The following is a 27,500-nucleotide window of genomic DNA, read 5'->3' as shown; positions in this document are numbered from 1 at the left end:
GATCCCCGATTAGGAAATGGGGGCTTTTAATCTACAAGCTCCTACTGTGGGAGAAAGTATTGCTGCCTTGGGTACCACTTGCCTCAGGGGGGGAGGGGGGAGGGGGGGAGGGGGGAGGCTGAGGCGGCTCAGAGTTACACAACTGATTGATACCGAGGTTTGATGACATTGTCAACACATCTGTCAGCTCAGTTTGAAAACTGAAATCCCTGCTGAGATCCCCTGCTGCCTGATGCAATTCGACAAAGAGACTGACTCAGAACAGAGCAGGAACATCGCGGAGAGAATCATCCACAGTGCCTCTCTCTAGCTCTCTCGCTCTCTCTCTCTCGATCTCTCCTTCTCTCTCTCCTCTCTCCTTCTCTCACTCAAAAAAATAGGGGGAGGGAGAGAGGGTAGGTGAGAAAGAGAGGGAGGGAGAGCGGGGTATGGTTGGTGATCGAATTCTCTCTCTCTCTCTCTTCTCGATTCGATATCTCTTTCATCTGCTCTCTCGAATCCTCTCGATTCCTCCCTCTCACGATCTCTCACTCTCTCTCTCCCTCTCTCGTCAGTATCTCTCAGAGTTACTCTCGCCTCTCTCCTTCCCCATCCCCCCTCTCCTCTCTCTTCTCTCTCCTCTCTCTCTCTCTCTCTCTCCTCTTCCTCTCTAGAATCTCTCATTAGATCTAATCTTCCCTCTATATACTCACCTCTCCTTCTCTCTCTCTCTCTCTCTCTCTCTCGTAATCTCTCTCTCTTTCTCTCTCTCACTCTCTCTTTCTCTTTCTCTGTATCTCTTTCTCTCTCTATCTCTCTTCCTCTCTCTCTCTCTCCTCTCTCTCTTCTCTCTCTCTATCTCTCTCCTTCCCTCTCTCTTTCCTCTCTCTCTCATATCTCTCTCTCTCTCTCCTATCGTTCTGTATCTCTCTCTCTCTCTCTCTCTAGCTCTCTCCTCTCTTCCTTTTCCCTCTCTCTCTCACTCTCTCTCTCTATATCTCTGTCTCTCTCTCTCTTTCTCTGTCTCTCCCTTTCTCTTTCTATCTCTCTCTCTCTCTCTCTCTCTCTCTCTCTCTTTCTCTCTCTCTCTCTCTCTCTCTCTCTCTCTCTTTCTCTCTCTCTCTCTCTCTCTCTCTCTCTCTCTCTCTCTCTTTCCCTCTCTCTCTTCCCTCTCTCTCTTCTCTCTCTCTCTCTCTCTCTCTCTCTCCCTCTCTCTCTCCCTCTCTCTCTCCATCTCTCTCTCTCTCTCTCTCTCTCTCTCTCTCTCTCTCCCTCCCTCTCTCTCTCTCTCTATCTCTCTCACTCTCTCTCCTCTCTCACTCTCCCTCTCCCTCCCTCTCCCTCTCTCTCTATCCCTCTCCCCCTCTCTCCCTCCGCCTGTCTCTCCTTGAGCTGAAATCCCTGCTGAGATCCCCCGCTGCCTGATGCGATTTGACAAAGAGCCTGACTCAGAACAGAGCAGGAACATCGCGGAGAGAATCATCCACACTGCCTCTCTCTTGATTAAAATTTCAGATAAAAGTATTTTGCACGCTTTCTGTCTGAAAAGTTTGCCCATTGATGTTCTAATGAGTTTCAGCTTTCGAGATACAGCACGGAACGTGCCCCTGGTTTAGTTTAGTTTAGAGATACAGCAGGGAAACAGGCCGTTCGGCCCATCATGTCCGTGGCAACCAGCGATCACCCATCTACCAGCTCTACCCCACACTAGGGAGAGTTCATAGTTTTACTGAAACCAATTAACCCTTTTACAAACATGGAGGTCTTTCAAATGTGGAAAGAAACCAGTGCACCCGGAGAAAACCTATGTGGTCTCAGGGAGAACGTGCAAACTCCGTACAGACAGCACCCGTAGTTAGGATCTCAGTGACAATAGTGACACATGGCTTCCTTTTGCTCTGGTATTTTATTTAATTCACATGTTTAATCAACAATGTTTTATGATCAATGTTCGATGTTTTATGTGTCATTCCTAACTGTCACTGTGTGTCATGTTGTCACTTGTGGGTGGAGCACCAACGCAAATTCCTTGTATGTGAATACTTGGCCAATAAACTTACTCATTCACATCTGACAATATTCAGCCAACAATCATCAGGTTCAGACTGATGTTTGCGTCTATTGTCACTTAACCATAAGCCAGGCATGTGCTGGAATATTCTATACTTGGAATGTCAAATATAGAGAATGGAACAGTCCAGCACAGAAACAGGCCCTTCAGCCCATCAACCTTGATGCCAATGTAATCTTGGTAACGTGTATCCCCCTCTTCCCTACTTGCTCATGTGTCTGACTTAGTGAATCTGAAACGTATCTCTAGTAAATGCTTGTACCTTCTGCCCTGAGGGCAGAATCTGAGGAAGGACATTCTTGCCATAGAGGGAGTACAGAGAAGGTTCACCAGACTGATTCCTGGGATGTCAGGACTGTCTTATGAAGAAAGACTGGATAGACTTGGTTTATACTCTCTAGAATTTAGGAGATTGAGAGGGGATCTTATAGAAACTTACAAAATTCTTAAGGGGTTGGACAGGCTAGATGCAGGAAGATTGCTCCCGATGTTGGGGGAAGTCCAGAACAAGGGGTCACAGTTTAAGGATAAGGGGGGAAATCCTTTAAAACCGAGATGAGAAGAACTTTTTTTCACACAGAGAGTGGTGAATCTCTGGAACTTTCTGCCACAGAGGGTAGTTGAGGCCACAGTTCATTGGCTATATTTGAAGATGGAGTTAGATGTGGCCCTTGTGGCTAAGGGGATCAGGGGGTATGGAGAGAAGGCAGGTACGGGATACTGAGTTGGATGATCAGCCATGATCATATTGAATGGCGGTACAGGCTCGAAGGGCCGAATGGCCTCTACTCCTGCACCTAATTTCTATGAGAGCACGTTCTGGACACAGGCTGGGGCGCAGCGGTAGAGTTGCTGCCTTAAACCCCTGTCCCACTGTACGAGTTCATTCAAGAGCTCTCCCGAGTTTGCCCCGATTCGAACTCGGAGATTTACGGTAATAGCCGCTCGTAGGGTTGTGGACATTTTTCAACATGTTGAAAAATCTTCCCGAGCTGACCGCGTTTCCCAAGTACCTGCCGTTAGCGTTACGAGCCGCTAAGTAAAGTAAAGTATCCTTTATGGTCATTCAGACATTTCAGTCTGAACGAAATTGTATACCTTGCAGTCATAACTTCGAATAAAATACCAAAACACACACTTAACACAGTTTAACATCCACCACAGTGAGTCTATCAGGCACTTCCTCACTGTGTTAGAAGGCAAAAGTCTTAAAGCCCTTGTTTCTTAGGAGATGTCTCTGAGCTCCGATGTACCCGCTACGTACATTCTCCGTACTTACCACGAGTTTGTATTTTTTTTAAACTCGAGAGAGCTCTTGAATTACCTCGGACAGTAGGACAGGCCCTTTAGGCGACTGCTGGAGACTGGTTTTAATAGAATTCAACCAAAACACCTGGCGACCACCTACGGCAGTAAAAATTCTCGCCACTGCCACAGAAAAATGTTTCAACATGTTGAAAATTTTGCTGCAGTCGTGCCAAAAAATCACCTAAGTGGGACAGGCCCTTTACAGTGTCACAGCGCCGGAGATCCGAGTTCGATCCCGACTACGGGCCCTGTCTGCACGGAGTTCCGTTCGATCTCCCCGTGGCCCGCGTGGGTTTTCTCCGGGTGCTCAGGTTTCCTCCCACACTCCCAAAAAGTCTGAAGAAGGGTTTCGGGTTTTGAAGGGTTTGCCTATTTCCTTCGCTCCATAGATGCTGCTGCACCCGCTGAGTTTCTCCAGCTTTTTTGTCTACCTCCCAAAAAGACCAGCGGGTTTGCGGGCTAAACCGGCCCTTCTGAAAAAAACTGTAGGGAGTGAAGGAGAGAAGTGGTCGGCGCGGACCTGATGGGCTACATCTTCCAACCTACCTAATTCAGGTTTCGCAACGAGCGCTTGCAAGTTGCAGTATAATGTGGATAAATGTGAGGTTATCCATTTTGGTGGCAAAAACGGGAAAGCAGACTATTATCTAAATGGTGGCCGATTGGGAAAAGGGGAGATGCAGCGAGACCTGGGTGTCATGGTACACCAGTCATTGAAGGTAGGCATGTAGGTGCAGCAGGCAGTAAAGAAAGCGAATGGTATGTTGGCTTTCATAGCAAGAGGATTTGAGTATAGGAGCAGGGAGGTTCTACTGCAGTTGTACAGGGTCTTGGTGAGACCACACCTGGAGTATTGCGTGCAGTTTTGGTCTCCAAATCTGAGGAAGGACATTATTGCCATAGAGGGAGTGCAGAGACAGTTCACCAGACTGATTCCTGGGATGTCAGGACTGTCATATGAAGAAAGACTGGATAGACTTGGTTTATACTCTCTAGAATTTAGGAGATTGAGAGGGGATCTTATAGAAACTTACAAAATTCTTAAGGGGTTGGACAGGCTAGATGCAGGAAGAATGTTCCCGATGTTGGGGAAGTCCAGGACAAGGGGTCACAGCTTAAGGATAAGGGGGAAATCCTTTAAAACCGAGATGAGAAAGAACTTTTTTCACACAGAGAGTGGTGAATCTCTGGAACTCTCTGCCACAGAGGGTAGTTGAGGCCAGTTCATTGGCTATATTTAAGAGGGAGTTAGATGTGGCCCTTGTGGCTAAGGGGATCAGGGGGTATGGAGAGAAGGCAGGTACGGGATACTGAGTTGGATGATCAGCCATGATCATATTGAATGGCGGTGCAGGCTCGAAGGGCCGAATGGCCTACTCCTGCACCTAATTTCTATGTTTCCATGTCTATGTCTATGAAAGCTTTTGGTATTCCTTCTCTCTACACCTCCCATCATCTCACCAACTCCCGAAAACCCGACGGTCCTACATATGACGTGCCAGTCAGTCTGAGTGCTTCTGATGAAGCCGTTCCCCACTATTTGTGCACATCTAATTTCTGGCCCATCTGCTCGATTCTCTAGAGATTAATTACGATACCAGTTTTACTCAATTATCCCCCATTACCATCTGCCTGATTTAACAGTCGGTATAATGTGGTGAGCACCCCATGTCAGGATTCAGAGCAGCAGACAACACTCCAGCTAATGAAATACTTGTCTTACCAACTAACAACAAATTGCATTCATCCAGAGCTAGTGTCCATACAGCTAACATACAAGTCTACATTGTGATAGAAACATAGAAACATAGAACATAGAAATTAGGTGCAGGAGTAGGCCATTCGGCCCTTCGAGCCTGCACCGCCATTCAATATGATCATGGCTGATCATCCAACTCAGTATCCCGTACCTGCCTTCTCTCCATTACCCTCTGATCCCTTTAGCCACAAGGGCCACATCTAACTCCCTCTTACATATAGCCAATGAACTGTGGCCTCAACTACCCTCTGTGGCAGAGAATTCCAGAGATTCACCACTCTCTGTGTGAAAAAACAGTGTGATCATGTGTTGTCTTTCTGCTGGCTGGTTAGCGGAAAAGCAACAAAAAGCTTTTCACTGTACAATAAACGAAACTGGGAGTGCGTTGTAGAATAACCGAGGGTGCATCAAAGAGTGTGGACCAACACTGCACCAAATGTTTCAATGGGTTATTGATTGGGGACGATCAGCCATGATCACAATGAACGGCGGTGCTGGCTCGAAGGGCTGAATGGCACCTATTTTCTATGTTTCTAAATAAGGGGTTTCTTCAATAAGAGGTGGCCCAGCGGGTAGGGTTGCTGCCTCACAGCGCCAGAGACCCGGGTTCGATCCTGACTACGGGTGCTGCCTGTACGGAGTTTGCACGTTCTCCCCGTGACCTGCGTGGGTTTTCTCCGGGAGCTCCGGTTTCCTCCCACACTCCAAAGGCGTACAGGTTTGTGGTTAATTGCCTTGGTAACTCAGTAACTGTTGGAGTAACTCAGATGGGGTCAGGCAGCACCTCTGGAGAAAAGGAATAGGTGACGTTTCGGGTCGAGACCCTTCCTCAGACTGCTCGACACGTTGCCTGGCCGATGTCTTTCAGTTTCGTCACCGAGACCGCACCGACCAGCGATCCCCGCATGTTAACGCTATCTAACACGCACTAGGGACAGAAGCGTTCTAAAGAAGGGTTTCTGCCCGAAACGTTGCCTATTTCCTTCGCTCCATAGATGCTGCTGCACCCGCTGAGTTTCTCCAGCAATTTTGTCTACACACGCTGGGGACAATTTGCATTTACACCAAGCCAATTCTTTTACAAACCTGCACGTCTTTGGAGTGCGGGAGGGGACTGAAGATCTCGGAGAAAACCCACGCAGGTCACGGGGAGAAGGTACAAACCCCGTACAGGCGAGCGCCCGTAGTCGGGATCGAACCAGGGTATCCAGCGCTGTGAGGCAGCAACTCTACCACTGCACCACCGCCGTGCCCCTACTCTGGGACCCTGTGATGTGACCCCCCAACTTTGTGGAGCAGCCTGGGCAGTAACCAGACTCCACACCCCAACACCGAGCAACTAAGCAGCTGAGAGGTACCAATATAGGCAACTTGTGAAGGCAGATCACATATCACATGGACATGTATTATGGAGGTCCTTCTGTAATGAATATGAAATGTTGCTTTTCTATCTCTTTTAAGTTCAAGATGGCCAGGAGCTCCCACCTCTGTGTAAGGCAGGTAAGGATATGCTTTGATCTTGGGCAGATTGTAACATTGGTTTGAAGTGCTAATTCAAATACTGAATGCTAGCTTTACACTGGAGAATTCTATTAACTCTTGCCTTGCTTGGAAGAAGCCACTGTCTCACCGCCTGTCATGATACTCGGGTCCGAAGGTGGGGTCCAGAACAGAAACATATGTGGAAGATAAGACACAAAATGCTTGAGTGTGGCTTGATTGTAACTGTCACTGTATGTCATATTGTTACCTGTGGGCAGAGCACCAAGGCAAATTCCTTGTATGTGAATATTTGGCCAATAAAATTACTTACTTACTTACTTATATTTATGTATAGTATTAACTTATCTGGAAAATGCTGGAGTAACTCAGCGGGTCTGGCAGCATCCCTGGAGAACATGCACAGATGCTCACACAACCAGTCTGAGGAAGGGTCTCGACCCGAAACGTCACCCATTCCTTCTCTCCAGAGATGCTGCCTGTCCCGCTGAGTTACTCCAGCATCCTGTGTCTATCTTCAGTTTAAACCAGCATCTTACACAGAAAAACATATGTCTCCAGGTCTTTCAAATTATAACACTGCCACAGACTATTTCACTGGCAGATTTGTTTAATTTAAAAACAATACATACAAATCTGGCACCCAACAAAACACAGGATCAAATCTAATAAAAGTATCCAGTGAATTATTTCTGGTGAATTCAGAAAGAGATGGCACGGTGGGCACAGCGGTAGAGTTGCTGCCTCACAGCGCCGGAGACCCGGGTTCGATCCTGACTACGGGCGCTGTCTGTACGGAGTTTGCACGTTCTCCCCGTGGCCCGCATGCCTTTTCCACTGAATGCTCCGCTTTCCTCCCACACTCCAAAGACGTACAGGTTTGTGGTTAATTGGGTTTGGTGCAAATGTTAAATTGTCCCTAGTGTGTGTGTAGGATAGTGTTAGTGTGCGGGGATCGCTGGTCGGCACGGACTCGGTGGGCCGAAGGGCCTGTTTCCGCGTTGTATCTCTAAACTAAACTAAAATAAAACAGGTATCAGAACGTAAAGAACTACATTCTGCACGCTGTATCTTTTCATGCATTCCATCCATTATGCTTGATTGTAACTGTCACGGTATGTCATGTTGTTACCTGTGGGCGGAGCACCAAGGCAAATTCCTTGTATGTGAATACTTGGCCAATAAAATTACTTACTTACTTACTTATATTTATGTATAGTATTAACTGATCTGGAAAAGGCACAGAGTGCTGGAGTAACTCAGCGGGTTAGGCAGCATCTCTGGAGAACATGGATAGAAAACATAGAAAATAGGTGCAGGAGTAGGCCATTCGGCCCTTCGAGCCTGCACTGCCATTCAATATGATCATGGCTGATCATCCAACTCAGTATCCCATCCCTGCCTTCTCTCCATACCCCCTGAACCCTTTAGCCACAAGGGCCACATCTAACTCCCTCTTAAATATAGCCAATGAACTGTGTGGCCTCAACTACCTTCTGCGCCAGAGAGTTCCAGAGATTCACCACTCTCAGCGTGGTGATGTTTAGTGTCGGGACCCTTCTTCAGACTGAATGTAGGCATCTATGCATGTTCTCCAGAGATGCTGCCTGACCCGCTGAGTGATTTCTTTGAATCTTTCCTTGGTGAACCAGCATCTGCAGGTCCTTGTTGCTACATTATCTGATAGGATTGGATTGCAATCGAAACAAAGCCTTTCACTGTACCTCAGTACAGAGGTCCGTGAGCCCACGGAGTCCGCTCCGACCAGTGATCACCCCGTATACCAACACCATCCTACACACAAGGAACCATTTTACAGTAGCTAATCCACCTACAAATGGTGGCCGATTGGGAAAGGGGGAGATGCAGCGAGACCTGGGTGTCATGGTACACCAGTCATTGAAGGTAGGCATGCAGGTGCAGCAGGCAGTAAAGGAAGCGAATGGTATGTTAGCTTTCATTGCAAAATGATTTGAGTATAGGAGCAGGGAGGTTCTACTGCAGTTGTACAGGGTCTTGGTGAGACCACACCTGGAGTATTGCGTACAGTTTTGGTTTCCAAATCTGAGGAAGGACATTATTGCCATAGAGGGAGTGCAGAGAAGGTTCACCAGACTGATTCCTGGGATGTCGGGACTGTCTTATGAAGAAAGACTGGATAGACTTGGTTTATACTCTCTAGAATTTAGGAGATTGAGAGGGGATCTTATAGAAACTTACAAAATTCTTAAGGGGTTGGACAGGCTAGATGCAGGAAGATTGTTCCCAATGTTGGGGAAGTCCAGGACAAGGGGTCACAGCTTAAGGATAAGGGGGGAAATCCTTTAAAACCGAGATGAGAAGAACTTTTTTCACACAGAGAGTGGTGAATCTCTGGAACTCTCTGCCACAGAGGGTAGTTGAGGCCACAGTTCATTGGCTATATTTAAAAGGGAGTTAGATGTGGCCCTTGTGGCTAAGGGGATCAGGGGGTATGGAGAGAAGGCAGGTACGGGATACTGAGTTGGATGATCAGCCATGATCATATTGAATGGCGGTGCAGGCTCGAAGGGCCGAATGGCCTACTCCTGCACCTATTGTCTATGTTTCTATGTTACAAAACTTGGGGTGGGGAGATTGCAATCTCCCTGTGTCGACGAATGCAATCAACCTGGCGCACACAAACGGAACAAGTTGTCCTCCAACTTTAGGCTGTGCCCGCCACATACAAGAGGAAGAAGACCTACAAAACTGTACGTCTTTGGAGTGTGGGAGGAAACCGGAGCACCCGGAGCAAATGCACGCGGTCACAGGGAGAACGTGCAAACTCCGTACAGACAGCACTCGGGTCACTGGTGCTGTATGGGCAACCTAAACTTACAGTCACAGACGGAGAGATACAGCATAGAGACAGACCTTCTGACCAACTGGGTCCATGCCAACCATCAAACACCCAATTTTACCCAAATGTCCTTTATTCTCCCCAGACTGAAGAAGGTTCTGACCATTCCACGTTCTCCAGGGATGCTGCCTGACCCGCTTAGTATAGTTTAGTTTAGAGATACAGCGCGGAAACAGGCCCTTCGGCCCATCGGGTGCGTGCCGACCAGCGATCCCAGCACACTATCACCATCCCACACACACACACACACACACTGGGGACAATTTACATTTACACCAAGCCAATTAATCTATTAACCTGTACAGTACGTCTTCGGAGTGTGGGAGGAAACCGAAGATCTCGGAAAAAACCCACGCAGGACACGGGGAGAACGTACATTACGCCAATTTTGGCCTCCCTTCACTGGCTCCCAGTGCACTTTCGAGTTCATTTTAAAATTCTTTTATTTGTTTTTAAATCATTGAATGGCCTCGCCCCGCCTTACCTCTCTGAGCTGCTCCACCTATATGCTCCTGCCCGGTGCCTCAGGTCAGCGGATCAGCTGCTCCTTGAGGTACCAAGGTCTAAGCGGAAGCTCAGAGGGGATAGAGCCTTTTCTGTTGCTGCCCCGGCACTCTGGAACACCTTGCCGCTGCAGATCAGACAGCCCCCTTCACTGTCCATCTTTAAATCCTCCCTAAAAACTCACTTTTATTCACTGGCTTTCGACACTGGCTGAGACTTTGTTCCTGTTTTAGTGCTTTTAATGTCTTTTAATTTTTACTGTTTTTATAGTCCTGTCGTCTTAATGGTTTTAGTAGTTTGTAATAACTTTTTGTTGACTTCTCATGTACAGCACTTTGTGGTAACTGATGTTGTCTAATAGCGCTTTTAATGTCTTTTAATTTTACAGTACGTCTTAGGAGTGTGGGAGGAAACCGAAGATCTCGGAGAAAACCCACGCAGGATACAGGGAGAACGTACAGACAGCGCCCGTAGTCGGGATCGAACCCGGGTCTCGGGCGCTGTGAGGCAGCGACTCTACCCGCTACGCCACCGTGAAGCCCGTTACTCCTGCAGTTTGTGTCTTCCCTACATTACAATGGTGGCTGGACCTTCGATGTACATTATGCTCTGGGGTGTCCTGGTGCCGTGAAAGGCAGTGGAATACGCAACTGGTTTTTTGATACGATGACACATCACGCTATTGAAGTGCGGGCAATTTCTGTTTCATTTTATTCTTTTAATTTGTAAATAAATGCTTATGTTTAGCTCGTGGAAGCTGTGATCCATGTTAGATCTTGCAGCATAATAATCTCATTGAAATGTGCGTGCATGTAAATTCAGGTATGCAGATGACTGTAATTAGCCCTAATAGGTTATTAGCTCTGAGTCGTGAAGACTCTAGAAGAATAATTTTGTGAAGAGGTTTTTTACTTTAGTTATGACACAAAAAGCTGGAGTAACTCAGCGGGACAGGCAGCAGCATCTCTGGGGAGAAGTAGTGGGTGATGTTTCAGGTCAACTCAAACAAAAATCTGAACTTTAAGAGCCTATTGCACTTTATCTGGTTATTTATGTGTATATATGGTAATATATGTACAATGGTATATGGACACACTGATCTGTTCTGTATTCATGCCGACAATGTTCTGTTGTGCTGAAGCAAAGCAAGAATTTCATTGTCCTATACAGGGACACATGACAATAAACTCACTTGAATCTTGAATCTCTTGTTTAGTTTAGAGATACAGTGCGGAAACAGGCCCTTCGACCCACCGGGTCCATGCTGTCCCCCGCATACTGACACCATCCTACACACACTGGGGACAATTTTTACATTTACCGAAGCCAATTCACCTACAAACCTGCACTCTTCCCAACTGAATGTCAGCACCACATTCCTGCAGCAATCCCATTACCATTGGTCCCCTCAATACCACACCCACCCCCCCCCCCCTCCACCCCCACAATACCCACCCCCCCCCACCCCCCCCCCCCCCCCTTTTTCCCCCACCCCCCCCCCCCCTCCCAGCCCCCCCCTTCTACCCCCAGCCCCCCCCCCACAAAAAATTATCTGGATCGAAACCCACCCCCAATGGAACACATATTATTTTTTTCATTTAACTTGCAACTTAATTTGTGACCACAACCCCCCCATCCCCATCCCCCACCCCCCCCCCCCCCCCCCCCCCCCCCCCCCCCCCACCCCACCCCACCCCCACCCTCACCCCCACCCCCACCCTCCCTTCTCCACCCCCACCCCCAACACCTCCACACTTACACCCTCACCCCACCCATCCCATCCCCACCCTCACCCCCGCCCCACCCCACCTCCCTTCTCCCACCCCCCACCCCCACCCCTCCCCACCCCCCCCCCACCCTCACCCCCTCCATCTCCACCCCCACCCCACCCCTCCATCTCCACCCCCACAATCTGAATCGAAACCACAATGGAACACATATTATTTTTTCCCATTTAACTGCAATTACTTTCCAATTTCCAAAAACTTCATCCTGCGTATAAACTTTGTTGCTGAATAACAAAATGACTGTTATTAAATGTATCTAGCGGCACATCACCAGGGATTTAATTTATGTGCATGTTGTAAAAACATTATTTAACCAAAATTAAATCTACAATGAATTGAAGTGATTATGTTTTAGTGTCTGTCTACTTCAGAAGCAAGCAGTGGATGAAATACATTATTTGGGAGAAATGATTGAATAACTTGGAATCTGATTGCAGGTTCTTTGGATGAGGAGGCTGTTCCTAAACCATCACAGCTTGGTTTGGGAACAGCTCCATCCAAGACTACAAGAACATCGCAGCAAATTGTGGACGCAGCCCAGACCATCACACACACAAACCAACCTCCCTGCCATTGACTCCATCTACACCTCACGCTGCCTCGGCAAGGCCAGCAGCATCATCAAGGACCAGTCACTGCACCCCGGCCACTCCCTCTTCTCCCCTCTCCCATCGGGCAAGAGGTACAGAAGTGTGAAAACAAACACACACACACACACCTCCAGATTCAGGGACAGTTTCTTCCCGGCTGTTATCAGGCAACTGTGAATCATCCCACCACAACCAGAGAGCGGTCCTGAACTACTATCTACCTCATTGGTGACCCTCGGACTATCCTTGATCGGACTTTACCTTGCACTAAACGTTATTCCCTCATCATGTATCTGTACACTGTGGACGGCTCGATTGTAATCATGTATTGTCTTTCCGCTGACTGGTTAGCACGCAACAAAAGCTTTTCACTGTACCTCGGTACACGTGACAATAAACTAACCTGAACTGTACTGAAAATGAAATGGGTTTGAATTTACACAGCCAACTAGAAATTGTGTTAAAATCTGCACTATACTTCATTGGGTCACGTGAATGAATTTTCAGCAGCAAGGGATAATGTACAGACTTTACTACAGATGTGTTTTGCAATGTTAACCTTTAAGTCCAGATTCATCGAGGGATACAACTCAACAAACAGTTTGTTTCTTCTCTACATCGGTGAGACCAAGCGCAGTCTCACTGAACATCTCCGCTCAGTCTGTACCTGATCTCCCGGTGGCCCAGCACTTCAAATTTCCCCTCCCATTCCCAATCTGACCTCTCTGTCCTGGGCCTCCTCCATTGTCAGAGTGAGCGGAGGAACAGCACCTCATATTTCGCTTGGGTAGTTTACACCCCAGTGGTATGAACATTGACTTCTCCAACTCCAGATAGCCCTTGCTTTCCCCCTCTCTCCATCCCTTCCCCCTTCCCAGTTCTCCCACTAGTCTTACTGCCTCCGACTACATTCTATCTCTGTCCCGCCCCCTCCCCTGACTCTGAGTCTGAAGAAGGGTCTCGACCCGAAACGTCACCCATTCCTTCTCTCTTGAGATGCTGCCTGTCCCGCTGAGTTACTCCAGCGTTTTGTGTCTACCCACAAGAAACAGCCCCTCTCTTTGTTTAGTGATAAGAAACTGTAGAAGGTGGTTTGCAAAAAAAGGACACAAACTCAGCGGGACAGACAGCGTCTGTGGAATTCTTTGCCACAGAGGGCGGTGGAGGCAGGTTCTCTGGATGCTTTCAAGAGAGAGTTAGATAGGGCTCTTAAAGATAGTGGAGTCAGGGGAGAAGGCAGGAACGGGGTACTGATTGGGGATGATCAGCCATGATCACATTGAATGGTGGTGCTGGCTCGAAGGGCCAAATGGCCTCTACTCATGCACCTGTTGTCTATTGTCTATGGAGAGAAGGTGACGTTTCTGGTCGAGACCCTCGGGTGGTTAAATCCCACACAGTCTACGTGCTGAGCACGGGTTAACGAAACGCGGTCCAGAAATGTCACCGCGCGCCCAGACCCTGGGAAGACGCGGCAGAGAGTGATGGAATCTACATCGAGCGCATCGCATAATTCCCTGGGTTTATCCGAGAATTAGACCAAAAGCATCTCAGGAGCAACTAAAGCGAGTGCTGTGGATACACGGAGGACACGGGTTTGAGGAGAGGCGCGGTTAGGAATTACAAGCAGAGAGAACGCCTGCAGAAAGGAGTAATAAACAGAGCAAGCAGACAATGGAGGCAGCAACGTGCAATTCAAGGGCAGATAATCCTTCACAGACAGTCGGCGTTTTTAATAAAGAATCCCAGCCATGATCAGCACTGATTGTAAAACACATCAGTGTGTTCAAATCCAACTAGGTCCGTGTGTCTGTGATTCCCCCATCCCACTCCATGCCCACACCCCCATCCCCCCATCCACCCCCCCCCTCATCACCCCCTCCCTCACCAACCCCAACCCCCCCCCCCCCCCTCACCACTTCCCCCCTCACCACCCCCCCCCTTCAGCAACCCACCTTCCTCACCTTAACACCCCTACACTCACAACCCCGTCTCATCCTCCCCTCACCCCCCCCCCCACTCCATGCCCACCCCCCTAACCACCTCCCCCCTCATCACCTCCCCTTAACCCCTCATCACCCCCCCCACCACTTCCCCCCCCCTCCCCCTCCCCCTCACCACCCATCCACCCTCTCACCCCCCTCATCCCCCCTCCCCCCCTCCCATCCCCCCCTCCTCCCCCTCCCCCTCACCATCTCCCCCCCCCCCCCCTCACCACCCATCACCCCCTCATCCCCCACTCACCACCCCCCCCTGTGATTGTGCTACTTATGAGTGTGTGCGGTATGTAATCATGCAGTGTGCAAGTGTGCCACACACGAGTGTGCACCCTGTGTGCTCACGGCATGCAGATGTGCGTTGTGTAAGTGTGCCCCGTGTAAGCGTGCAATGTGTGAGCATGAGTGTGTGTGGACTGGTGTGTTGCGTGCTGGTGTGTTGCGTGCTGGTGTGCACAGTGTAAGTGTGCAATGTGTGAGCATGGGGCTTGTGAGAAGATTCACCAGACTGATTCCTGGGATATCAGGACTTTCATATGAAGAAAGACTGGATAGACTCGGCTTGTACTCGCTAGAATTTAGAAGATTGAGGGGGGGATCTTATAGAAACTTACAAAATTCTTAAGGGGTTGGACAGGCTAGATGCAGGAAGATTGTTCCCGATGTTGGGGAAGTCCAGGACAAGGGCCCACACAGTTTAAGGATAAGAGGTAAGTCTTTTAGGACCGAGATGAGAAAAACATTTTTCACACAAAGAGTGGTGAATCTGTGGAATTCTCTGCCACAGAAGGTAGTTGAGGCCACAGTTCATTGGCTATATTTAAGAGGGAGTTAGATGTGGCCCTTGTGGCTAAAGGGATCAGGGGGTATGGAGAGAAGGCAGGTATGGGATACTGAGTTAGATGATCAGCCATGATCATATTGAATGGCGGTGCAGGCTCGAAGGGCCGAATGGCCTACTCCTGCACCTATTTTCTATGTTTCTATGTTTCTATGTGAGATCGCAGCATATGAGTGTGCGCAGTGTAAGTGTGCAATGTGTGAGCATGAGTGAGTGTGAACTGGTGTGTAGCGTGCTGGTGTGCACAGTGTGAGTGTGCATTCACTATCCGCCCTGCCCATTACACCACGGCTAACTGGCGATCCTATTCCCCTCCCAGTCGCCACAGATAAGGAGCAGGAGAGAGAGAGAGAGAGATCAGCATTGATATTGAGTCGTTGGCTTCACAAGGCCTCCTGAGGAGACGTGCATGAAATGAGTTCTGAACTGTAATCACAGTTGTTTTGCCAGCAGGACGATGCAGTCTGCAATCAGCCCCGCAAACAGCAAGGGGAATAAGAATCTGCTGCTGCTCACCGCATTGATTGAGGCAGCCAGCGGGGACTGACTGTGTTAATGTCCCTGTCCCACTTGGGAAACCTGAACGGAAACCTCTGGAGACTTTGCGCCCCACCCAAGGTTTCCGTGCGGTTCCCGGAAGTTTTTGTCAGTCTCCCTACCTGCTTCCACTACCTGCAACCTCCGGCAACCACCTGCAACCTCCGGGAACCGCACGGAAACCTTGGGTGGGGCGCAAAGTCTCCAGAGGTTGCCGTTCAGGTTTCCTAAGTGGGACACAGGGGCATTACAGTTCCATCCCGACTACTGTACGGAGTTTGGACGTACACCCCCCCACCTGACCTTCGGATTCCTCCCACACTCCACAAAGACGGCAGATTTGCAGGTTAGTTGGCTTGGTATATGTGTAAATTGTCCCCAGTGTGTGTAGGATAGTGTTAGTGTGCGGGGATCGCTGGTCGGCACGGACTCGCTGGGCCGAAGGGCCTGTTAGTCACGCTGAATCTCTAAACAAGAAACCCAACAAAACTAACCCTCAGAATGAGGGGTTGGGCGATCGTTTCGCCGAACACCTCCACTCGGTCCACAATAACCAAGCTGACCTCCCGGTGGCTCAGCACTTCAACTCCCCCTCCCACTCCGTCTCCGACCTCTCTGTCCTGGGTCTCCTCCATGGCCACAGCGAGCAGCACCGGAAATTGGAGGAACAGCACCTCATATTCCGTTTGGGGAGTCTGCACCCCGGGGGCATGAACATCGAATTCTCCCAATTTTGTTAGTCCTTGCTGTCTCCTCCCCTTCCTCAGTCCCCCTGCTGTCTCCTCCCATCCCCCAGCCTTCGGGCTACTCCTCCTTTTTCCTTTCTTGTCCCCGCCCACCCCCGCCCCCGATCAGTCTGAAGAAGGGTTTCGGCCCGAAACGTTGCCTATTTCCTTCGCTCCATAGATGCTGCTGCACCCGCTGAGTTTCTCCAGATTTTTTGTGTAACCTTCGATTCTCCAGCATCTGCAGTTCCCTCTTAAAAACTAACACTCGCCTCTATTGTGGAGCAAGTGATGTCCAGCAATGGGGTGGGGGGGAGGGGGTTCCTGTCCCAATTGGGTGAGCCGTCCCCTTGGCAGCTGAACGCCCTCAATGCTGACACTAGTGAGGCTGACACACCTCCTACAGACCAATATCAAGGTAGTGGGACTGGACCCAGGATGATAGTTTTGTTCAGTGTTCAGTTTAGTTTCTCTGGTCAATTCGTCCCTTCCCACCCAAACCACCCCCTCCCCGGGCACTTTCCCTTGCAACCGCAGCAAATGCAACACTTGTCGCTTTACCTCCCCCCTCGACTCCACCCAAGGACCCAAGTAATCGTTCCAGGTGCGACAGAGGTTCACCTGCATCTCCTCCAACCTCATCTATTGCATCCGCTGCTCTAGATGTCAGCTGCTCTACATCGGTGAGACCAAGCGTAGGCTTGGCGATCGCTTCGCCCAACACCTCCGCTCGGTCCGCATTAACCAACCTGATCTCCCGGTGGCTCAGCACTTCAACTCCCCCTCCCATTCCGAATCCGACCTTTCTGTCCTGGACCTCCTCCATGGCCAGAGTGAGTCCCACCGCAAATTGGAGGAGCAGGTCCTCATATTCCGCTTGGGCAGTCTGCACCCTAGCGGCATGAACAATGACTTCTCCAATTTCAGGTAGTCCCTGCTTTCTCCTCCCCTTCCCCTCCCCTTCCCTGCTCTCCCACAGCCCACTGTCTCCGCCTCTTCCTTTCTTTCCCCCCCTCCCACTCCCACATTCGTCTGAAGAAGGGTCTCGACCCGAAATGTCGCCTATTCCTTCGCTCCATAGATGCTGCCTGTCCCGCTGAGTTTCTCCAGCATTTTTGTCTACCTTCGATTTTTCCAGCATCTGCAGTTCTTTCTTAAACATTCACCAGCGGGATCAGTCCCGTAGACCTCCTCTGGACCCTCTCCAATGCCAGCACATCACTCCTCAGATATGGAGCCCAATACTGCTCAATGGCTTGCCAGGGTCCCTCAGTTCAAAGATATTGTGTACTGCAATACCGGAATGTTCGCTTCTCACGAATGAGGCACAAAAATGCTGGGGTAACTCAGCATCCCTGGAGAGAAGGAATGGGTGATGTTTCGAGTCGAGACCCTTCTTCAGAAGTATAATTTAGTTTAGAAATACAGCGCAGAAACAGGCCCTTCGGCCCACCGAGTCTGTGCCGGCCAGCGATCCCCGCACACTAACACTATACTACACACACTAGGGACCATTTACAATTTTACCGAAGCCAATTTATCTACAAACCTGCACGTCTTTGGAGAGAAAACCGGAGAACCCAGTTAAAACCCACGCGGGTAACGAGGAGAACGTGCAAACTCCATACAGACAGCACCCGTGGTCAGGATCGAACCCGGGTCTCTGGAGCTGTGAGGTAGCAACTCTACTGCTGAACCAACCTGCCACTCTTGCTGCCTGTCCCGCTGAGTTTCCATGTAAGGCAACAACCACAGATCCTGAAGAAGGGTTTCGGCCCGAAACGTTGCCTATTTCCTTCGCTCCACAGATGCTGCTGCACCCGCTGAGTTTCTCCAGCATTTTTGTCTACCTTCGATTTTCCAGCATCAGCAGTTCCTTCTTAAAAACTACAGATCCTTCTTAGACAGTCATAGAGTGGAAACAGGCCCTTCGGCCCAACTAGCCCACACTGGCCAACATGCCCCAGCTACACTAGTCAATGAGATACATAGCTTGCCAACATGCCCCAGCTACACTAGTCAATGAGATACATAGCTGGCCAACATGTCCCAGCTACACTAGTCAATGAGATACATAGCTGGCCAACATGCCCCAGCTACACTAGTCAATGAGGTACATAGCTGGCCAACATGTCCCATCTACACTAGTCAATGAGATACATAGCTGGCCCACATGCCCCAGCTACACTAGTCAATGAGATACACAGCTGGCCAACTTGTCCCAACTACACTAGTCAATGAGATACATAGCTGGCCCACATGCCCCAGCTACACTAGTCAATGAGATACACAGCTGGCCAACTTGTCCCAACTACACTAGTCAATGAGATACATAGCTGGCCAACATGTCCCAGCTACACTAGTCAATGAGATACATAGCTGGCCAACATGTCCCATCTACACTAGTCAATGAGATACATAGCTGGCCAACATGCCCCAGCTACACTGGTCAATGAGTACATACATAGCTGGTCAACATGGTCCCAGCTACACTAGTCAATGAGATACATAGCTGGCCAACATGTCTTGGTCCTTGGTCCTTGGTTTCTTGGTCCTCCAAAATATTCCAAATGGAATTTCAACTGGAGGTGTCCCTGCATCGGGGGTTTCAATCCCAGCTCACTCGGGGTCTAGTTGAACCTTTTGCGTTCTTTGGAGCTTCCCGACATCGGTCTCTACCACCGACTGCGAGCTCCTTCCAATGACATCCATAAAGACCCCAGCTACACTGGTACACTTCACACGAATGAGCAGGCATTAAAGGAAAGGGGAGGTGGCCGGCGCTATATAAATGCAAGTGTTTTATTTTTTTCTCCCGTGCCCCTGCACCAGGATTGCCGGCTTGGTTCGTGCATTGAAATCAGTTTGGGCTTTTCATACACTCATCAATTATGTTTAACATGTGTTAAGCAGCTTCTCCTGTACAGGAGATAATTACAGGGATTAATTATTCATGCTGCAGTAATTGTGATTCAATAGTGATGCGCCCGCATAATGGATGCCAGCCCAGGTGGAGCAATTAAAAATAGAAAGGAACAGACAGTCACACAGAGACAAGTGTCACACAATTAACACATTACAGCCACGGTAATGGCTAAAACCATTGTTGTGCCTCCATCCTCCTCACATTGATGAGCAGAGGATGAAAGGGAGATTGTGTGTGTGTGTAGGTGTACACGTGCGTGTGTGTGTGTACCTGTGTGTGTGTGTACCTGTGTGTGTGTGTACCTGTGTGTGTGTGTACCTGTGTGTGTGTGTACCTGTGTGTGTGTACCTGGTGTGTGTGTACCTGTGTGTGTGTACCTGCGTGTGTGTGCACCTGTGTGTAGGTGTACCTGTGTGTGTGTACCTGTGTGCAGGTGTACCTGTGTGTGTGTGTGTGTGTACCTGTGTGTGTGTGTACCTGTATGTGTGTGTGTGTACCTGTGTCTGTGTGTACCTGTGTGTGTGTGTGTGTACCTGTGTGTGTGTGTGTGTGTGTGTACCTGTGTGTGTGTGTGTGTACCTGTGTGTGTGTGTGTGTGTGTGTGTGCCTGTGTGTACCTGTGTGTGTACCTGGGTGGGTGTGTGTGGGTGTGTGTACCTGTGTGTGTGTACCTGTGTGCGTGTGTACCTGTGTGTGTGTGTATCTGTGTGTGTGTACCTGTGTGTGTGTACCTGTGTGTGCAGGTGTGTGTGTGTGTACCTGTGTGTGTGTGTACCTGTGTGCTGTGTGTGTGTACCTGTGTGTGTGTACGTGTGTTACCTGAGTGTGTACCTGTGTGTGTGTGTACCTGTGTGTGTGTACCTGCGTGTGTGTACCTGTGTGTGTGTACCCGTGTGTGTGTGTGTGTGTGTGTGTGTGTGTGTGTGTGTGTGTGTGTGTGTGTGCGTGTGTACCTGTGTGTATATGTGCGCATGTGTGTGTGCATGTGAGTGTGTGTGCATGCGTACATGTGTGTATGTGTGCGCATGTGTGTGTATTTGAAAGTACAGGTGTGTATGTGTGCACATGTGTGTGCATTTGTGTGTGATCCCGTCGGTATCTGAGTGTGTGTGTGAGTATATGTGTGTGAGTGTGAGTGTGTGTTAATCTGTGTGTTGTTATGTGTGTATGTATATGTGTGACTGTATGTTGTGTGTGTATGTGTGTATGTCTGTTTGTGTGTGTGGTGTGACAATAGACAATAGGTGCAGGAGTAGGCCATTCGGCCCTTCGAGCCAGCACCGCCATTCAATGTGATCATGGCTGATCATCCCCAATCAGTACCCCGTTCCTGCCTTCTCCCCATATCCCCTGACTCCGCTATCTTTAAGCCCTATCTAGCTCTCTCTTGAAAGTATCCAGAGAACCGGCCTCCACTGCCCTCTGAGGCAGAGAATTCCACAGACTCACAACTCTCTGTGAGAAAAAGTGTTTCCTCGTCTCCGTTCTAAATGGCTTACCCCTTATTCTTAAACTGTGGCCCCTGGTTCTGGTCTCCCCCAACATCGGGAACATGTTTCCTGCCTCTAGTGTGTCCAAACCCTTAACAATCTTATATGTTTCAATGAGATACCCTCTCATCCTTCTAAACTCCAGAGTGTACAAGCCCAGCTGCTCCATTCTCTCAGCATATGACAGTCCCGCCATCCGGGAATTAACCTTGTAAACCTACGCTGGGCTCCCTCAATAGCAAGAATGCCCTTCCTCAAATTAGGGGACTAAATCTGCACACAATACTCCAGGTGTGGTCTCACTAGGGCTCTGTACAACTGCAGAAGAATTAACCTGAAGAAGGGTCTCGACCCAGAACGTCTTGACCCAGAGATGCTGCCTGACCCGCTGGGTTACTCCAGCATGTTTGTATCTACCTTCGACTGAAACCAGCATCTGCAGTTCCTTCCCACAAGTAAATTAGATGTAAAATGTATTTTGATACATCTTGTGTGTCAACGCACTCACACACATGTGTACGATAGAATGAGCTAAACGCCTTTGATTCACTGAGTAACACCAAGCCTTTCCACACCTACAGGAGAATAGAACAGCGTAGCAATTCAAACACAGCAGCGAATCACTCATTCACTCACCTGTGACAAGCCTAGATAGATGGACACAGTCTCGGAAATGTACAAAAATTTTCCTTCCCGGTTTAGTGCAAAAATAAAACCATCCAGGGACTGCAGAGGAAGGGAGAAGGAAAATAAAATTAGAATCATTTGAAATATAATAATGAATTTGCACACACAAAGGCTGGTAACACACAAAGGGTGGTGGGTGTGTGGGACGAGCTGCCAGAGGAGGTAGTTGAGGCTGGGACTATTTAAGTCCAATGTTTAACAGTTGGACAGGTACGTGGATAGGACAGGTTTGGAGGGATATGGACCAAGCACAGGCAGGTGGGACTAGTGTAGATGGGACATGTTGGCCAGTGTGGGCAAGTTGGGCCGAAGTGCCTGTTTCTACACTGTATCACTCTGTGACTATGACATACACAAGGATTTCCGGGTGTATTTCAGGGTAGGAAGTACAATCAGATATCCATCAGTCCGAAGAAGGGTCTCGACCCGAAACGTCACCCATTCCTTCTCTCCAGAGACGCTGCCTGTCCCGCTGAGTTACTCCAGCATTTTGTGTCTATCTTTTCTTTAAGTACGATCATATATATCCTGATTGTAGAGGATAGCCACGAAACTTTCAACCAATTTGTATTTCTTTAATTGAAAATTAAGAAGTGAGCTTAGACTTTAGATTTAGAGATACAGCATGGACCTTCAGCCCACCCTACCCTCACCATTTCACATGAGTTCTGTGTGGAAGAAGGAACAGCAGATGCTGGTTTACACCAATGATAGACAAAATCAGGAACATGTTTCAATAGACAATAGTCTATTCGAAGGGCCGAATGGCCTTCTCCTGCACCTAATGTCTATTGTATCGAGCTTTTTCCTCTCCCCTGACTCTCAGTCTGAAGAAGGGTCTCGACCCAAAACAGTTATTCCCGATGTTGGGGAAGTCCAGAACAAGGGGTCACACAGTTTAAGGATAAGAGGGAAATCTTTTAGGACCGAGATGAGAAAAAACATTTTTCACACAGAGAGTGGTGAATCGGTGGAATTCTCTGCCACAGAAGGTAGTTGAGGCCACACAGTTCATTGGCTATATTTAAGAGGGAGTTAGATGTGGCCCTTGTGGCTAAAGGGATCAGAGGGTATGGAGAGAAGGCAGGGATGGGATACTGAGTTGGATGATCAGCCATGATCATATCGAATGGCGGTACAGGCTCGAAGGGCCAAATGGCCTACTCCTGCACCTATTGTCTATGTTTCTATGTTTCTATGTCACCCATTCCTTCTCTCCAGAGATGCTGCCTGTCCCGCTGAGTGACTTCAACTTTTTATGTCTACGTTCGATACTCATTTAGCAGAGGGCTTCACTGCACTGCCGAGCACAAGGGGCTGGAGAGCTTTCGACAGTGGAGAGGTCTCAGTTAGTGGATTTAATAAAAAACGTGTGATTAATGGGAGAGTGGGTGTTAACGGTGGTTTGCTTCATACGCGCTAAAGGAATTCACCGCCGCGCCTCTCGCTGTGAGATATCTTAGAAGATAAAATTATATCAGATAAGGCCAGTAATGAGCAGGAACAAGATGCAGTAAATAGACTCTGGATATCACTCACGCACTGAATCGCCTGCTGATCCTTGTGCATAGAGGAACTGCAGATACTGGTTTAAATCAAAGGTAGACACAATAGGCAATAGGTGCAGGAGTAGGCCATTCAGCCCTTCGAGCCAGCACCGCCATTCATTGTGTTCAAGAAGGAACTGCAGATGCTGGAAAATCGAAGGTACACAAAAAAGCTGGAGAAACTCAGCGGGTGCAGCAGCATCTATGGAGCGAAGGAAATAGGCAACGTTTCGGGCCGAAACCCTTCTTCAGACTCGGGGTTCTTAAACTGTGACCCCTGGTTCTGGACTCCCCAACATCGGGGAACATTTTTCCTGCACCTAGCCTGTCCAATCCCCGAAGGATTTTAGAAGTTTCTATAAGGTCCCCTCTCACCCTTCGACAAGCCCAGTCGACCCATTCTTTCATCATATGTCAGTCCCGCCATCCCGGGAACTAACTCGGCAAGGTGGAGAGGTGTGAGGAGCAGAAGGGAATGGCTAGCAAGTCTTAGAAACATAGACGTAGAAAATAGGTGCAGGGGGAGGCCATTCGGCCCTTCGAGCCAGCACCGCCATTCATTGTGATCATGGCTGATCGTTCCCAATCAATAACCCGTGCCTGCCTTCTCCCCATATCCCTTGACTCCACTAGCTCCTAGAGCTCTATCTAACTTTCTCTTAAATCCATCCAGTGACTTGGCCTCCACTGCCCTCTGTGGCAGGGAATTCCACAAATTCACTACTCTCTGAGTGAAAAAGTTTTTTCTCACCTCAGTCTTAAATGCCCTCCCCTTTATTCTAAGACTGTGTGTGGCCCCTGGTTCTGGACTCGCCCAACGTTGGGAACATTTTTCCTGCATCTAGCTTTTATCATTTTATATGTTTCTATAAGAAACCCCCTCATCCTTCTAAACTCCGGTGAATACAAGCCTAGTCTTTTCAATCTTCCTGAGGTTGATCGGAATGCACCCAATGAGTTTGTTAGTCGGGTCTCCGACACCTTTTTGTCTTGCACGGTGTGTTGTCATGAACAAGCACCATCTGGTAAGCATTAAAGGGAGAGCAGACTGTGAGTGCCGAGCCACAGGAGATGATTTATGTTCAGCCACTGGGAGTGGGCTGACCTGACAGCTCAAGAGGAACAGTGTCTTGGAGAGAATTATGGCCACAGCTCTTATTCACACATCCCGCGCGTTAGACGGGGAATTAAAGTGATAAGGATAATAATTCTCCTTAACCCTTCCGAGATCAACCAGAGATGCAGCGCAGAAACAGGCCCTCCGAGTCCGCTCTGACCAGCGATCCCCGCACACTAACACTATCCTACACACACTAGGGACAATTTCACACTTCACTACAAGCCTCTGTGTCCTTGGAGTGTGGGAGGAAACCGGAGCCCCCCGGGGAAATCCCACGCAGGTCACGGGGAGAACGTGCAAACTCCGTACAGACAGCGCCCGTAGTCAGGATCGAACCCGGGTCTCTGGTGCTGTGAGGCAGCAACTCTACCGCTGGGCCACCGTGCCACCCTGGCGACAGCATGAATTAACTGAGGGACGGTTAAAGGTATTAAGAAGGCGCAGTGCGTAGAGCTGCGGCCACCTGACGTCGGAGACTCGGTTCGATCCTGACCTCGGGTGCTCTCTGTGTGTGGAGTTTGCAAGTTTTCCCTGTGACAACGTGGGCTTCCTCCGGGTGCTCCGGTTTCATAGATAGAAACATAGAAAATAGGTGCAGGACGAGGCCATTCGGCCCTTCGAGCCAGCACCGCCATTCATGTGATCATGGCTGATCATCCCCTATCAATAACCCGGGCCTGCCTTCTCCCCATATCCCTTGACTCCACTAGCCCCTAGAGCTCTATCTAACTCTCTCTTAAATCCATCCAGTGACTTGGCCTCCACTGCCCTCTGTGGCAGGGAATTCCACAAATTCACAACTCTCTGGGTGAAAAAAAATTGTCTCACCTCAGTCTTAAATGACCTCCCCTTTATTCTAAGACTGTGTGTGGCCCCTGGTTCTGGACTCGCCCAACATTGGGAACATTTATCCTGCATCTAGCTTGTCCTGTCCTTTTATAATTTTATATGTTTCTGTAAGATGCCCCCTCATCCTTCTAAACTCCAGTGAATACAAGCCTAGTCTTTTCAATCTTTCCTCATATGACAGTCCCGCCATCCCAGGGATCAATCCTCCCACATCCCAAAGACGTGCGGGTTTGTAGGTGAATTGGCTCCTCTGTAAGTTGTTCCTGGTTTGTCATCAGTGGATGAGAAAATGTGGAAATATAGAGCTAGCATGAATGGGTGATCGATGGTTAGCATGGACTCGCTGGGCTGAAGGGCCTGTTTCCATAGCTTTTGACTAACTGATTCCAACTTCACCACACAATTTATTTCACAACAAAAATATTCTACGCCTCCACAATATTCTGGCCTCAGGCACTGCCTGTGTGGAGGTTGCACGCTCTCCCTGCGACCATGTGGGCTTCCTCCTGGTGTTCTGGCCTCCGCCCACATCCCAAAGATCTCCAATCTAAACTAAACTAAATAAGCCACACTCGAAGGAAGATGACACATAAATGGAAGGGGCTTGTGGGTGAGCAGAGGGGGCATCTGCCTCTGAATTCAGGGGCAGGACATTCATGTTCAGAGCAGGGTGGGCAATGGGAGTCAGGCATTTGTGGGCCACATATAACCGGCGCTCTTGGTACAACGCATGGCATGGATGATCGAAAATCAATGCATCTGTCACCTGCTGTTGGAGGCCTGACCTTTGCTGAAATGGACTTGGTGCCGACCAATCTCACAGCCTCGTGCGAAGGCCTTGCAAGAGGTCAGAATCCTCGGCTACTTAGACATTCCTGCCTCGGGCCAGACAGGCTACATCTCCGCTACATATTCATCGATCCGTCACCAGCATCTGCTCTTAGAGTCATAGAGTGAGACTGTGTGGAAAAACAGGCCCTTTGGCCCAACATGTTCCTGCTACAGAATAAGCTCCCATTTTAAGAATAAGGGGTGGGCCAGTTAGTTAAGAATAAGGGAGGGGGATCGGCCATTTAGGACTGAGATGAGGAAAATCTTTTTCACCCAGAGAGTTGTGACTCTGTGGAATTCTCTGCCACTGAAGGCAGCGGAGGCCAATTCACTGGATGTATTCACGAGAGAGTTAAGCCCCTGTCCCACGGTACGAGTTCATTCCAAGAGCTCTCCCGAGTTTGCCCCGATTCGAACTCGGAGATTTACGGTAATGGCCACTCGTCGGTACTCGGGGCTCTCGTGGACATTTTTCAACATGTTGAAAAATCTTCACCAGTCTTCCCGTGCTTACCTGCCGTTAGCGAGTCTTCCCGAGTACCTGCCGTTAGCGTTACGAGCCGCTAAGAGACGTCCCCGAGCTCCGATGTACCCGCTACGTTCATTCTCCATGCTTACCACGAGTTTGATTTGTTTTAAAACTCGGGAGAGCTCTTGGAATGAACTCGTACAGTGGGACAGGGCTTTTAGATTTAGCTCTTAGGGATCAAGCGATACGGGTTGAAGGCAGGAATGAGGTACTGATTTTGGATGATCAGCCATGATCTTATTGAATGGCAGTGCTGGCTCAAAGGGCCGAATGGCCTACTCCTGCACCTATTTTCTATGTTTCCATGAAATATTTGACTGCTACTCTTTGGCAGAGGGAGAGGCAATGTAAAGTAAATCATACAACAGTGGAGGGAATGAGAGTAGTAATAGACCTGGGGGCATTTGCATACAAATCACTGAAGGTTAGCAAGTTAATACAAAGTACATGGGTTTCTGTATTTTATATGCGGAGGAACAAAGTATGTTTATGTTGAACTGATTTAAAACATGAACAGGGCATCAGCTGGGGTATTTGGAATTTTGGGAGGAAACCGGAGCACCCGGAGAAAACCCACGCAGGTCACGGGGAGAACGTACAAACTCCGTACTGACAGCACCTGTAGTCAGGATCGAACCCGGGTCTATGTATCTATGTATCTATGTACGAGTTCATTCAAGAGCTCTCCCGAGTTTTAAAAAAAATCAAACTCGTGGTAAGTACGTAGAATGTACGTAGCGGGTACGTCGGAGCTCGGGGACGTCTCTTAGCGGCTCGTAACGCTAACGGCTGGTACTCGGGAAATGCGGCAAGCTCTGGAACACTCGTGAACGTTTTTCAACAAGTTGAAAAATGTCCACGAGAGCCCCGAGTACCTATGAGCGGCTATTACCGTAAATCTCCGAGTTCGAATCAGGGCAAACTCGGGAGAACTCTTGAGTGAACTCGTACAGTGGGACAGTGTTTAAGGCAGCAACTCTACCGCTGCGCCACCGTGCTGCCGTGCGTATATTGTGTGTATATTAAACTTAAAGCATGAATT

At 49.0% G+C, this 27,500-nt stretch overlaps 1 protein-coding gene across 1 annotated transcript in view; it reads right to left on the bottom strand.

Annotated features, from left to right (window-relative positions):
- The window catches only part of LOC129714162 (neuronal PAS domain-containing protein 3-like), a 243,806-nt gene that overhangs the window by 47,376 nt on the left and 168,930 nt on the right, over positions 1-27,500 (bottom strand). Inside the window, exon 5 of the mRNA XM_055663663.1 lies at positions 21,532-21,621. Coding sequence (XP_055519638.1) covers positions 21,532-21,621 — 90 coding nt within the window. The remainder of the gene's footprint in view (positions 1-21,531; positions 21,622-27,500) is intronic.

The sequence above is a fragment of the Leucoraja erinacea genome, chromosome 38 (assembly GCF_028641065.1).
Source record: "Leucoraja erinacea ecotype New England chromosome 38, Leri_hhj_1, whole genome shotgun sequence".
Taxonomy (NCBI): domain Eukaryota; kingdom Metazoa; phylum Chordata; class Chondrichthyes; order Rajiformes; family Rajidae; genus Leucoraja; species Leucoraja erinaceus.
This window is presented reverse-complemented; position numbering and strand designations above follow the sequence as displayed.